The sequence below is a fragment of the Diabrotica virgifera genome, chromosome 2, assembly GCF_917563875.1.
Source record: "Diabrotica virgifera virgifera chromosome 2, PGI_DIABVI_V3a".
Classification (NCBI taxonomy): domain Eukaryota; kingdom Metazoa; phylum Arthropoda; class Insecta; order Coleoptera; family Chrysomelidae; genus Diabrotica; species Diabrotica virgifera.
In genome coordinates, this window is record NC_065444.1 from 131999954 (window position 1) to 132013286 (window position 13333).

The 13333-nt window shown below is 32.0% G+C and overlaps 1 protein-coding gene across 2 annotated transcripts in view; it reads left to right on the plus strand.

The window, feature by feature from the left end:
- The first annotated feature begins 2734 nt into the window (after positions 1-2734).
- LOC114330384 (uncharacterized) overlaps positions 2735-13333 on the plus strand; it is a 519460-nt gene continuing 508861 nt past the window's right edge. For both annotated transcript variants that reach the window (XM_050642801.1, XM_028279724.2), the window contains exon 1: positions 2735-2977. In XM_050642801.1, the coding sequence (XP_050498758.1) occupies positions 2745-2977 (233 nt within the window). In that variant the 5' untranslated portion in view covers positions 2735-2744. The remainder of the gene's footprint in view (positions 2978-13333) is intronic.

Sequence of the window (13333 nt, forward strand, 5' to 3'; positions counted from 1 at the left end):
GTGAATAAGAGTTATTCGTTCACTTACATTTTACATTTCGTATTTTGTTAGTTTTACTGTGTTGGTAAATACACCAATTTATATGCTAACAATAAAACACTGAAAACGTTTGTTTTCTATACTTCCACAAAATTTATTATAACTAAGTGACTACAGCTGTTTCGGCGAAGTGCCTTTCTCAAGTGATATAGTTTACAATGTGTTTGCCTTTTTAAGTCTTCAACTGAAGAGGTTGAGGAGTGGGGAGCTGTTTGTCTCGAGTTGGTCATTCAGAATTATATCTGTATTTTTCAGTTTATTAATTTCCATAGATTCTAAAAAAGATAGCTTAAGGCCTTTATTTTGAATATGTAGAATTTGAAACTCTTCATTGAAAGAATGATTATGATCTAGAAGGTGAAGTGCGTATGTAGAACTGTCTGTTTTTCTAGAACTGTCTGTAGAAAAACAGACAGTTCTACATACGCACTTCACCTTCTAGATCATAATCATTCTTTCAATGAAGAGTTTCAAATTCTACATATTCAAAATAAAGGCCTTAAGCTATCTTTTTTAGAATCTATGGAAATTAATAAACTGAAAAATACAGATATAATTCTGAATGACCAACTCGAGACAAACAGCTCCCCACTCCTCAACCTCTTCAGTTGAAGACTTAAAAAGGCAAACACATTGTAAACTATATCACTTGAGAAAGGCACTTCGCCGAAACAGCTGTAGTCACTTAGTTATAATAAATTTTGTGGAAGTATAGAAAACAAACGTTTTCAGTGTTTTATTGTTAGATAAAATGAACTTCCATCAAGTAACGGTCGAATCCATCAACAATTTATATGCAATTTGTTAACCATTTTTAAATGATTAGTGTACTTTTTATTTTGTGGTTGACGTTTTCACGCGTCATTTGCATATATTATGTGAATATTAAGAGATTTCATTGAGCATTTTAATAAATGTTACATTGAAACGTACGATGTCGCTTTTTATTTGATTATTATTTACAGCTCAAGACTAGAACATTGGTGTTTTGTCGTTGCAGTGTTGCTAATTTTTCTGTTATTGTGTTATGTTTCGTTAATTATTCCTTTGAGGATTTCGAGGTAAAAATTCCAGGCGCCCAATATTTTCGTTTGTGTATTCAGTATTTACGTTTTCTTAGAGTCCATGAGTCAAACCATCAGTTAATGTTATCTTTTTATCTTTTGTCTATCGTCGTTCCATTAGCTCTATTCGCATATCATTATTTATTTATTTAACATCTTTCATTGCAACAGAAGCAAAACCCAAAGAACCACGACCACATCTCTTCCTTTCCGACTGAGCAACGTGGGCTTTGTTTCGTCAATGTAAACGATTGGACCTTTCCATCTTCGGTCATTCATTATTCCATCTAAGGATAATATCGTCCTGATCCTTCTGGTTCAGCCTTCATGACCCCTTGTCCATCCGGTTGTTATAATTTCCCCAAAAGGATAAAATGCATTGTTTAAACAGCAAATTCAATAATTAGAGCTGAAGAGTCAGATAATAGAACAAGTGATGTAGTTTATATATGTAGGCATCACACAATCTAGATGCGGAAAGCTCGAAACAGACGTAAAAGATCAAGTGAATAGAGCAAACAGAACCGCAGGTTGCCTAAATTAAACAATATAGAGAACTAAAAATATCAGAAAAGACATAAAAAGCAGAATTTACAAAACAGTCATTAGACCAATAATGACATAAGCGTCAGAAACACGACCTGACACAGAGAGGACAAAAAGATTCCTAGAAACAGCACAAATGAAAACTCTCTCTGGAGGTTATATTTTTAAGTATTTAGAATTAGAAATAACAGATAACGGAACGAATTCAAATCCATAACAAAGCTTATTTTGCTGTTCAACATTATGTGAGCTCCACACTCTCGCCGAAGTCGATCGAGGTTTAACAAGTACGAGAGTGTAGACGGCTACCTTGTGTAACTTTGCCTCACTTCGTTCTACTTTCATTCTCTGTCGGTCTGGCGCGTCCGAGTCAAAGGAATCTTTGTCGGTATTGCACCGCTCTTTGTCGGTATCGCACTTCCTCGCGAAGTAGAACGAGTGTGTAGAGAGGTACTTCGGACTTCGGTCAACTTTGGCCAAGTAACTTCGCCGAGAGTGTGGAGCCCGCATTAGATCATCTCGATCTTATTTAACGCAAAAGAAGAAAATAACCTGAATCAGTTTTGCCAGTTTTTTTATTTGCCAGTGGAACATGAATTCTCACAAAACGAGATCAAGCCTAGCTAAATTGCTAGGAGAGAAAAATTATCTGTCGATTTTTTACGTGTGCCTACAACATATTAATACCTCAGTCAATCAGCTTTATGAAGAACCAAGTTTTAGGGGTAGAGATGAAAAGAGCTAAATAGAATGTGACGGTTGGGAGATCTGCAGGCCAAAACTTTGGGAAACCCCCAAAAAGTAAAGTTAATTTGTATAAAGCATCATCTCTATATCTGAGTTACGATGAACTAACTGAGAATATTGATTTAAGTTTTTGTATATTTTCGATACTAATTTTTAATTAAATCTTTATTGATAAAACGACATTTATTCAGATGTTTGTCATTTGAACAAATCTGAAATTCGGTCCTGAAATCCTCCGCTCTTGAACTTGGTGGTCTCTTCTCGATTCTTCACCGATGCGGCGGCACCTGATTGCTTCTTCAATTTCTTCTTACTTATTATTCACATAAAGACTTTCTTGGTGCGAGGATGCGCGACAGTGGCGACCGGTTCCGACGCGAAAGGGCCTCACCGACGAGCCCGAGGCTAATATTGAGGCGTGTGATGGTGTTGGCCGAAGGGCGGCAATTTAGGGAAGCCGCCGCTGTGTTACAAAAGTTAGGGCCTAATACAATTGCTGCTGTGGCCGGGGAATTACCTTTGGATTTACTTGTAGAAGGATTGCCGCACTCAGCACAACTTTTGGAAACTTTTTTTAATAAGTGAGTGAATACAAATTTTTTTTGCCCTCTATATTACAAATAAATTATTATTCGATGTGCAATTTATTGTAGACCAGGGCACATCTGTAAAAATATTAGTACATTTGGACGTTGAGAGGTGACTCAAATTTTTTTGCAGAAATTGCTTGAAAATAACTCAAATAATAATATTTCAGTTATTCTCCCAGTCAAAAAGGTCCGGAACATTGTTTAAATAATCAAAATGTCAAAAAATGAAGGAAAAATTTGATTTGTTTCTCGTTTTTTGATTATAACTTTGAAAGTATTCATTTCCGAGAAAAGTTGTACTGACATAAAAGTTGCGTAATTAAATTTCCTACAATACAGAATAGGTTAAAAATTTTAAAAATAGTCACCCTTGTTGCAAAATAGCAAAAATTGCGAAAAAACCATAAAAAACAAGTATTCGCATTTTACGTTTTTTAACCATTTTTGCTACACCTAGGACCTTCATGTTTTACCCATAAAAACTTTATGATATAGTAAAACAATACTGTAAATTTCATTAAGATCGGCTTAATAAATTTTGCAAAATAAATCTTGCAATCCAGCTTTCGCAAAAAAAAATCATTTTTTTCAAAATGTTGCAGGACTGAAAATAAAGCAGATAGCAAGTTGAAAGTTTTTTTGCTCATAGAGGTGTACTGTACCTTTCATTTGCAATTTGCAAAATTAAAATCGATTAACCACTACGGCGTCGGGAATTTTTTTTAAATAAACATTAATTATTGGTGCTACGCCCAGGACAGCGGATAGTTTGCTCTGATTGGGCATTCCAATGACCTGTGATAATGATTGATACATTTGAATTTTTATTACATTTCGATATAAATACATACATTTCTTAATTGCAAAATAAAAACACATACTCTGTCCTTTTAAATAACACTTTTTTTAGCAAAAACTTTCTTTGTTCATATATTTTAACTTAGAGAATAAAAGTTTATTATTTTTAAACATATGCAATTGTTTAAACAATATTTCAAAAACAATAATAAAATTAGTTTGATTTTTGTGGAATTAAAATATTAAAATACAACAAAATACAGAGTAAGAAAATAATATATTAGATAAAGATTGGAAGAAATTTTGGTGGAAATCAACTTGTGTGAATCTAACACCGCTGTCCTGCACGTAGCACCAAAAATTAATGTTTATTTAAAAAAAATCCTGAAGCCGTGGTAGTTAATCGATTTTAATTTTGCAAATTGCAAATGAAAGTTACTTCTATATGCAAAAATTTTTAGTCCTGCAACATTTTGAAAAAATGATTTTTTTGCGAAAGCTGGATTGCAAAATTTATTTTGCAAAATCTGTTGAACCGATCTTAATAAAATTTACAGTATTGTTTTACTATATCATAAAGTTTTATTGGGTGACTATTTTTAAAATGTTTAGCTAATTCTATGTTGTAGGAAATTTAATTACGCAACTTTTAAGTCAGTACAACTTTTCTCAGAAATGAATACTTTTAAAGTTACAATAAAAATACGAAGAAAAAAATCGAATTTTTCTTTCATATTTTGACATTTTGATTATTTAAACAATGTTCCGGACCTTTTGAGTGGGAGGATAACTCAAATATTATTATTTGAGTTATTTTTAAGCAATTTCTGCAAAAAAAATTTGAGTCACCTCTCAACGTCCATCTCAAAACAGATGCGCCCTGGACTATTGATGCAACCGTAGAACGTTTATATTCATAATAAAATGACAATTGAGTTTTTTGAATTATAGTCTAACTAGTTTTTCTTGTTTTCATGCATTTGTCTTTGATCATATTGCACGCATTGCAATATATGCAATTATATAATAAATATATTATTTCTTTATCTTTTTGCCACAGTATTTTGTTATAAAGATGTTTAAATTTTTATCTCAGAATTGTTTATAAACTTAATTAAATTACATAATAGGGAACTTGCATAAAATTTAAAATTGGAAAAAAATGTTATAAATCACAACAGAACATAATTTAAAACATGTATCAATGATAAAAAAGTTTTGTTTGTCTTTCGTTTTTCCCCTAAAGACGATTAAAAATTCAAATTATTCCAGTCAGTAAAAAACGCGTCGTGACGTCATATGGTTTTGCATTTACATTTTACACTAAAAAGTAAACAAAATTAATTAGACATTATAAACGTCAGTAAAAAATACAGTTATGTGACGTTAAAAGTGTTTTTGTTCGTTTGAGCTATTCGTAGAAAATTTTTACTTTTACAAAATGGTTTTATTTTCAATAGTAAACCTTCTTTTCTTTCCTTCAAAAACTGTATCAAACTATAATCTCAACAAACTGGTATATATTATTACAACGACATACGATAAATGTCATTAGAATATAAATATTTTTCCTTTATTACCCTACGACGAGCTGGCCAAATACCCAAGTAGATGGAGGCTAATAAACTAAAGAAGGAAAAGAAGAATATACCTAAATATAACGCTGTGTCTAGGTAAACGCTAACGTGTACGTAAATAAAAAAGTTAGTGTCAGAGTGTTGGAATTTGTTTAATTGCGTTGTGTTTTGTGTTTATACTTTAATTTAAATATTGATTAGTAAAGAGATTTCTTATTTTTTATTTGTTTAGTGTTTGTTTTTAAATTAACTATGCAGTGTGGACAATTATTTAGTTGTTTTAATGAGTTTAACAACATTTTAAAACAGTATGAAAAAGTTAAGAGACTATAAATTAATATACAGTCGAACCCGCTTATTAGAATACCGGTTAAAGGAATATCCCGGTTTAAGAATAGAAATTTGAGGTCCCGAAACGTTTATACTAGCAACTAATGATCGGTTATTAGAATATCCCGGTTATAGGAGTACTTTTGCTTGACACGAAGGCTATTCCAATAAGCGGGTTCGAATGTATATTTTTTTAGTTATAAGTGAAATACAGTATTTAGTATTACAATATAGTACAATAGGTTACAATTTAGTATATACAATATTTAGTATTACTGTCCAAAATTAAAATAAAAGGAAGACCTAAAGCTTTCACAATAATAATTAACTTGTTATGAAGCTATTTCCTTGTGGTATTTTTGTAATCAACTATTCTAAATGGGAACTAAGCCACAATTTAACTAAAAAAATGATGTTATTAACGTTTCAACGTCTAAATCGGACGTCGTTGTCAAAATACAAAATATTATTAAATTAAACAAAGATGTTCTTGCTTAGAAAAAAAATTTTTCTAATAATTTATTTAATCCGACTAATTTTTGTATTTTGACAATGACATCCGATTTGGACGTCGAAACGTTAATAAAATCTTTTTTTAGTTAAATTGTGGCTCATTTCCCATTTAGAATAGTTGATTATAATAATTAACTTACGTATAAAAATTATTTTAGCAATATTTTGTACGTGTCATGTCAACTAAATAGGTACATATATTTATTTTGCTAACCTAAATATATACTTTTATTATATACATTGATTTATTACAATTAAGTTTGAAACATCTGAATAGCTCTGCTTCCCTTCCCTTAACAAATATTTTTCTATCAAACAAACACTAAACATATCAAAACATACCAAAATATACAGTCACTGCCTACGTTAATTAATGACGTCACTGGCTTGATGAAGTTTAATTCGCGTGTATGTACCTAACTTTTTTATTTGCGTACACGTTAGCGTTTACCTAGACACAGCGAAATATAACCATAATAATAACTAATGTAAAACTAGGTGACGTCACGGGCCGTTCGAACTACTTTAAAATACCGAAGACTTTAAATTTGTACTTCTAAGTTATGTATTATGAGGTTTTGAAGCGTGAAATTTTGGAAATTTCATTTTTATACAAAACTGAACATTATTATGTAATAAAAAAAATGTGCAAGTTCCCTACTACATACCTATAGATTTGTCAGAATAAGATAAAATAAATATTGCTGATGTTAACTGGAAGGCTAATGTTGAGATCCATTAAACCCAAATATAAGTTGGGAGTCTCATCCCTATGATTAAGACAATCTAAGAATTTACGTTTGAAATCTCCTATAGATTCATTCATTATTACACGGACAGAAGGGAGTTTTATAGATTTCAATCTTATAAAGATGCTCTGCAAAAATGCCATTTTAGCCATGTTATCAACGAGTAATGTTATAGTTGCAGCTAAAATGAGGAATATTTTTTGGTAATAATAGCTGGATAAAAAAGTAATGATTTCTTGATATCCTCTGAATCTCTTTATATATTTTGACCTCCATATTATTCCCTGCCAACATTCCTGATAATAGAAAATAGATCTTTAAAGTTGTAAATGTTTGTAATTTCTGATATCTCAGATGTATTTTTTGCCGTTGTATCCATTATTTCGTTTCCAATTACTCCACTGTGTCATTTAACCCAGAGTAATATCACTGTTTTTTTGTGAATTTTAGTTCATGTAGTTAATAATTTTTTGATATCAAGGATAATGGTGTTTTGGAAATTGTCAAATGGATGGCTACAAATAGCTTGTCATACTTCCTGAGAGTCTGACACTATTACAATGTTCTAACAATAATTATTATAGACACATCAAGTTAGTGCTTTCTGTATGGCAGCAGCCGCGGCGGCTGTAAAAATAGAACAACGATGAGGAATTCGATATTTTTCAACGTAATTGTTGTTTGAAATAAAAAATGCGAAACCAGCACTTTCATCAGTCTTTAATCTCTCCGTATAATATATTGCTAAATTTTCCCCTACTTTGTTTAATACGGATTACAATATCAGATTAGTTAAATTTGACAAGTCAAAATAATAAGGCAATATAATCGTTGGTTTGTCTAACAGATCTTGTTCGTAAAAAGGAAATTTTGGAAGCTGTAAAATATAAGATTGGTAAGGATTTGGACCAATAAAGATTCTGTAAGAAGTGGAGAATTTTTATCCTCCAGTAACAATTTATTAAATTTTCTGTCAAAAGTATTTTGTTAATCATAATATGTAGTTGTATTTACGCTCTATATTTTATTAGACGTTTGTTGGCTAACATTTGCCTACCTTTGTTTAAAGGTAGAACTGGTTGCTTTGGTGAGGACATCATAGCTCCTGGACAAAGGACACCGTACACATCTTATGGAAAATATAATGTCACTCAAATTCAATAAAATTTATATGAATAGATTCGTTTTAAATTAACGGTCAATTCTTATCATTGCGCAAACTCTTAATTATGATTAATTACTATGGGTACTGGGTGCTATTCAAAACAGCTTAAACACCGCTGGGCCTAAGCGGATTAGTGAAACTAATTTGGGTGTTTTCAAATTTTTTTCTCTCTCTAACTTATGTACGTACCCATTTGATTTCAGATTTATTTATATCAATTTCTGCTCTTATTATTGAATATGAATGAATCTATTCATATAAATTTTATTGAATTTGAGTGACATTATATTTTCCATAAGATGTGTGCGGTGCCCTTTTTATTGATTTAAATTTTATTCTGTCTAGTGTAGTGTTAAAATATTTGTTTTGCTTGTTGGGCCGTAAAGAATACAATCATAATCCAGAATGGATCATTCATGGTTCATACTTATTAATAATTTATCATTTAAAAAAATTGGAATTAAATCACTAACGATTTGCTATTTTCGCCTTGCCTTCTATTATCATTCACGTTTCATTCCCATTCCTCCTTTTTGTTTATCTACTTTTCATGCATTTATCTCTACACTTGGTTATCTATCCACTAATATTTTGTCGATTTGATTTACTAACTATTACATTTAATATTATTAATTATATTAGATGCACTTTATTGAATATTTTTACTCTCATTGCACTATTTATTTCCTATCATAAATTCCCGTTAAAAATAAAAAAACCCTTTATTTTTAGCAACGATTGTATTTTTAATTTTTTTTCAACTTTCATCATTTTTGATAAAAATAATTCACCAATATTGAATAATATTGATTTCATATCACTTCTATTGATCTATTGATTGAAAATTATTCATTTTCGATGTATATTTACCTAGTTTCTTGTAGAACATACGTCATGCTTTATCTTCTATTCTATCGAAAGCTTTGTTCAAATCTAGTATATGTAAATATAGTAGTGATTGTAATTTAGAGATTTCTCGTGCGTCTGTTACTAGTGAAATCCTTTCTTTTATGGTTTTGCAAATATTTTGTCGCTGATTTATGCATATACTTAAAGAGTAGATTTCTCGACTACTATTTATGTCTATATGGTCCTAGACACCATTAATATTGCTCATCATTTTAACAACATTCTAAAATTAGTTTTATATAGAATATTAGACTGTTTTATAATGTATATTTACAAAATATTTAATATGAAAATCTGAGAAGAACATCACACTATTTCATGTGTCATAAGTCATAATGATAAAGATCACACTATTTCATGTGTCATAAGTCATAATGATAAAGATGTTTCCATTTATAATCATGTATATGGCAAACTAAGATCTTCCTAAGGAAGATCTTTGGGCCTGTGCTTGATGAAGCAGAAAGACAATATAGGATAAGAACTAACAAAGAGCTCGAAGAACTATACCCAGACGCCAACATTATAAAAGAAATAAAGTCCAGAAGACTTCAATGGGCAGGACACTTCAGAAGACATTCTGACCAAAGAACACTAAGGCTGCTATAGGAAGAAGGTCCAACTGGAAGAAGACCATGTGGACGCCCTGACTCCGGTGGCGAGATAATATATAACATAGCAGGAGATTTGAAAGCTATGGGCGTGGAGAACTGGATAAAAATTGCTCAAGATAGAGAAGACTGGAGGCATATTGTCTAGTCGGCTAAAACCCATGAAGAGTTCTAACGCCATGAAGTATGTAAGTAAATATGGCAAACTACAGCACTACATGTCTGATACAGAATTTCTTTTCGGAAATCGATTGGAATCCTTGTAGTACGTACTTAGTTTGTTAACTCAATGCTGCTTTCATATCAAACAATAAATTATGCAGGCTACGCTGACTATAATGGCTTTAATTCCTATTAGGAGGTTATCATCAACTACTGATTAGCAAACGCATGTATTCCATAAAGTGGAATTCATATAAGAATAATGCGATATAAAGACAATATTCTGATACCTATGAACATAGTTATAATGAAGCCTTACAAAGAATAGCCAAACCATTTAAAAGCCAGTATAAATTTTTTCGCCTTTCCAAGACGTGTTAACATTTTGACCTAGGTTTGCTCTAGATAAAGATAGATAGATAGAAAAACTAGTATCTTGGCTAATGTTTATTATTTGGTGTTTTTTCCAACGAGATTATATTTCTTTAATTTTTAAATAGTGTTTGTGTTGTTTAGTAAGAATGCTGAATATTAATTGAGTTCAGAGTATATCTTTGTTCAGAGTAGAAATTTCTTTATGAAAAAATAAATCATGCGCATATCACCGGGTTTGGATTTGAAGCGTCTCGGTTTTTTTCCGATTTTTAAGCAATAACTTCATTCAATGTTGATGTCTCAACACAAATGGCATCTGCTATATGTAATGCATACTAATTAAAAATTAATGTTTTTTTGTTAACTACTAGCGCATAAATTCTCGGTATTTTAATGTTATAAATATTACTGTCATGCACAGTTATTTGTGTAATAATTTAAATAAGTAATCACAGAATAATTAAATTTTATTAACTAAGATACATTAAAGCCTAGACAAAAAAAATATCAACTTATAAATTTCTCGATAACAGCTGTAACGTGTAAAGAGTCCCTTACATGTAATTCTCATTTATTTTTGAGGAAAGTAGGTACTTTTGAGAAAAGACTAAAGAAATTTTTCGATATAGGAAATTAATAACCTCATAAGAGCTACAATCTTCTTCTTGTTCATGTGCCTCATCCTTTAAGGACATTGGAGATCACCATGGCTTAGTTTACTCTATCTGTAGCAGTGGCGGATCTAGATATTTGCCTTGGGAGGGGAAATTTACCTCAGGGTGGGAACTTCCATTGAAACACCAACTAAAAGACATTAAAACGATAAACTCAAACTACATAAAAGGCGTAAATAATTGGCGTAATTGTCATAATAGGCGTAATTGTCTGGATGTGGTTTAAAGTTCATGTCAGCTAATATATTTTTTTGTTTCTATAATTTTTTTTCTTTAATTTTGGACCGCGTTAGGGGGGAAATTTCCCCTTTTCCCTCCCCGTAGATCCGCCACTGATCTGTAGCTATTATGAAGAGTTGTATTGTTGTTTTCCACTCCACTGCTTTAAATTTTTTAACCAGGACGTGCGTTGTCTCTTCGGTTCCCTTTTTCTTTCCACTTTCCCTCGTATAACTTTACTAATCGCATCAAATCATATTTTTCATTTCTTAGTATGTAACCGAAGTAGCTCATTTTTCTTTCCTTTATAGTATTGAGTATTTCTTTTTCTTTTTACATATTTCTTAATATTTTCGTGTTTGTTACGTGTTGTGTCCATGATATTTTCCACATTCTCCGGTAACACCACATCTCAAAGCAGGCTAGTCTTTTTTCAGTTACGTCCGTAATTTTCCAATTGTCCAGGCTTCAACTCCATATAAAAAGACATAGAAAACGTAGCATTTCAATACTCTATTTCTAATTTCCAGTCCCGGATAGGGAATCTTGAGGCCCCTAGGCAACTCAAGCTATGATGCCCCTTAAGAATCCTCCGCCTTCTACTTCCAAAACCTCGGATAACCCCTCCATCACCGAGCAGTATAGATTAGATATATTAGTGGACATTTTATAGACCTAAACCTAAATTTTTATTTTATTTTGTAAAACGTGTTGCTTGAAAAAATAAAACAAAGAAATGGTCAAGAAGGTGTTCCAAGGTATTTTAAATCAACCACAACCGAATTTAAAGTCTAATAAATCAAATACAATCTAATAAACTAACCTAATAATAAATCAAATAAACTCAGTTTTGGAAAAGCACACAAAACACCAAATACAGAGCTCGCTGACTCTTACTCTGTCAACCGACGACAGCTCAGTAATTGGCTTATCGCAAAATAATAGATACTTTCAACCTATAACTTATCTCCACTCTTTAAAAAAACTTCTTTGAAATTAGCATCATCACAATGTATTTTTCTTGCTCGCTTTCGTTTACTCTCGTCGGAATATTAAGAGTATCTATTCTAGATCGCAGGCCTTCTGCTTGTAGCAAGCCAAATTAACTCCTTGTCGCGTTGTAACCTTTAGCGAAAGGCCACACGGGCCATAATTTACGGCGCCGTGAGAGCAGTAAACCTGACGAGGCATTGGTTGACTAAATCCTATTTCATTATTTCATCCACAATTGATTAGTCAACCAATGCCTCGTCAGGTTTACTGCTCTTATGGCGCCGTAAAAAATCGCCCGTGTGGCCTTTCGCTTAGACAAAGCTCTTGTTGTATCAGACCTTGCAATCCATCTACTCTTGCTTGTTCTTTTAAGGACTAGATCGTGGTGAATGGGATCGCTTAGTGGAGTTTCATTTAAGCATTTAGAGTAGAGAATGAAAAAAAGTTTTACACGAATTGAACAAATCCAAAATACGAAATTGCTTCAACGCAACTTTAAGCAGCACTTATTTCAACTAAATTAAGTGAGTGTGCGGCACAAGGAATTTAAACTGCAAGTTTGTTAATCTTAGATAAATGAGTCTGGAGACCATTTTATTTGCCTGGCATGTTTGCTGCACAGTCGTTTAAAATGGATAAAACAGCGGAAGAAAGATTTTTTCCAGTATGGCTACTTATGGGTATGAATGTGAGAAAACGCTCATACACTTTACCATCAGATCAGATGAACGATGAACTATCATAATATCTTAGTCAGAACAGAATATAATAATCAACTGGTCAATATGAGACAAATCTGGAGAACGATTGTATTCACAACGTGTTTTCCTATTACTTTTATTACTTCTTCACAGATCTCTGAAGATAAGTAAGAACGTTTTCCAGTGCCCTTATTGCCATACTTAGCTAAATGATAGCTTAAAAAGGATCGTACTCTGTAAGTAGCTCTAAAATGCCTAAGGACTTCCCATTATTTTTTGAACTAAGAATCTCTGTATCACCTCTAAAGGCTAATCCGCAGAGAGATCGAAACTTGACCACAGAGACTACTCTTTCCAACACTTGCATCTAGTAGTCTCGTTCTTGATTTAAATTGAATTTCCAAAGAGTTCCTCTTGCTCTTACTACTTTTCTAAGAAACCGTGCAGCGTGACAGGCAGTATAGCACAGTCACAGTACTGTTCCTTCTACCAAACGGCAATCATTAGCGACTTATTCTCAGAAGATAGACTTTCTATGTGAACAAAAGTATGCATTGGAATGTAGTTTTAT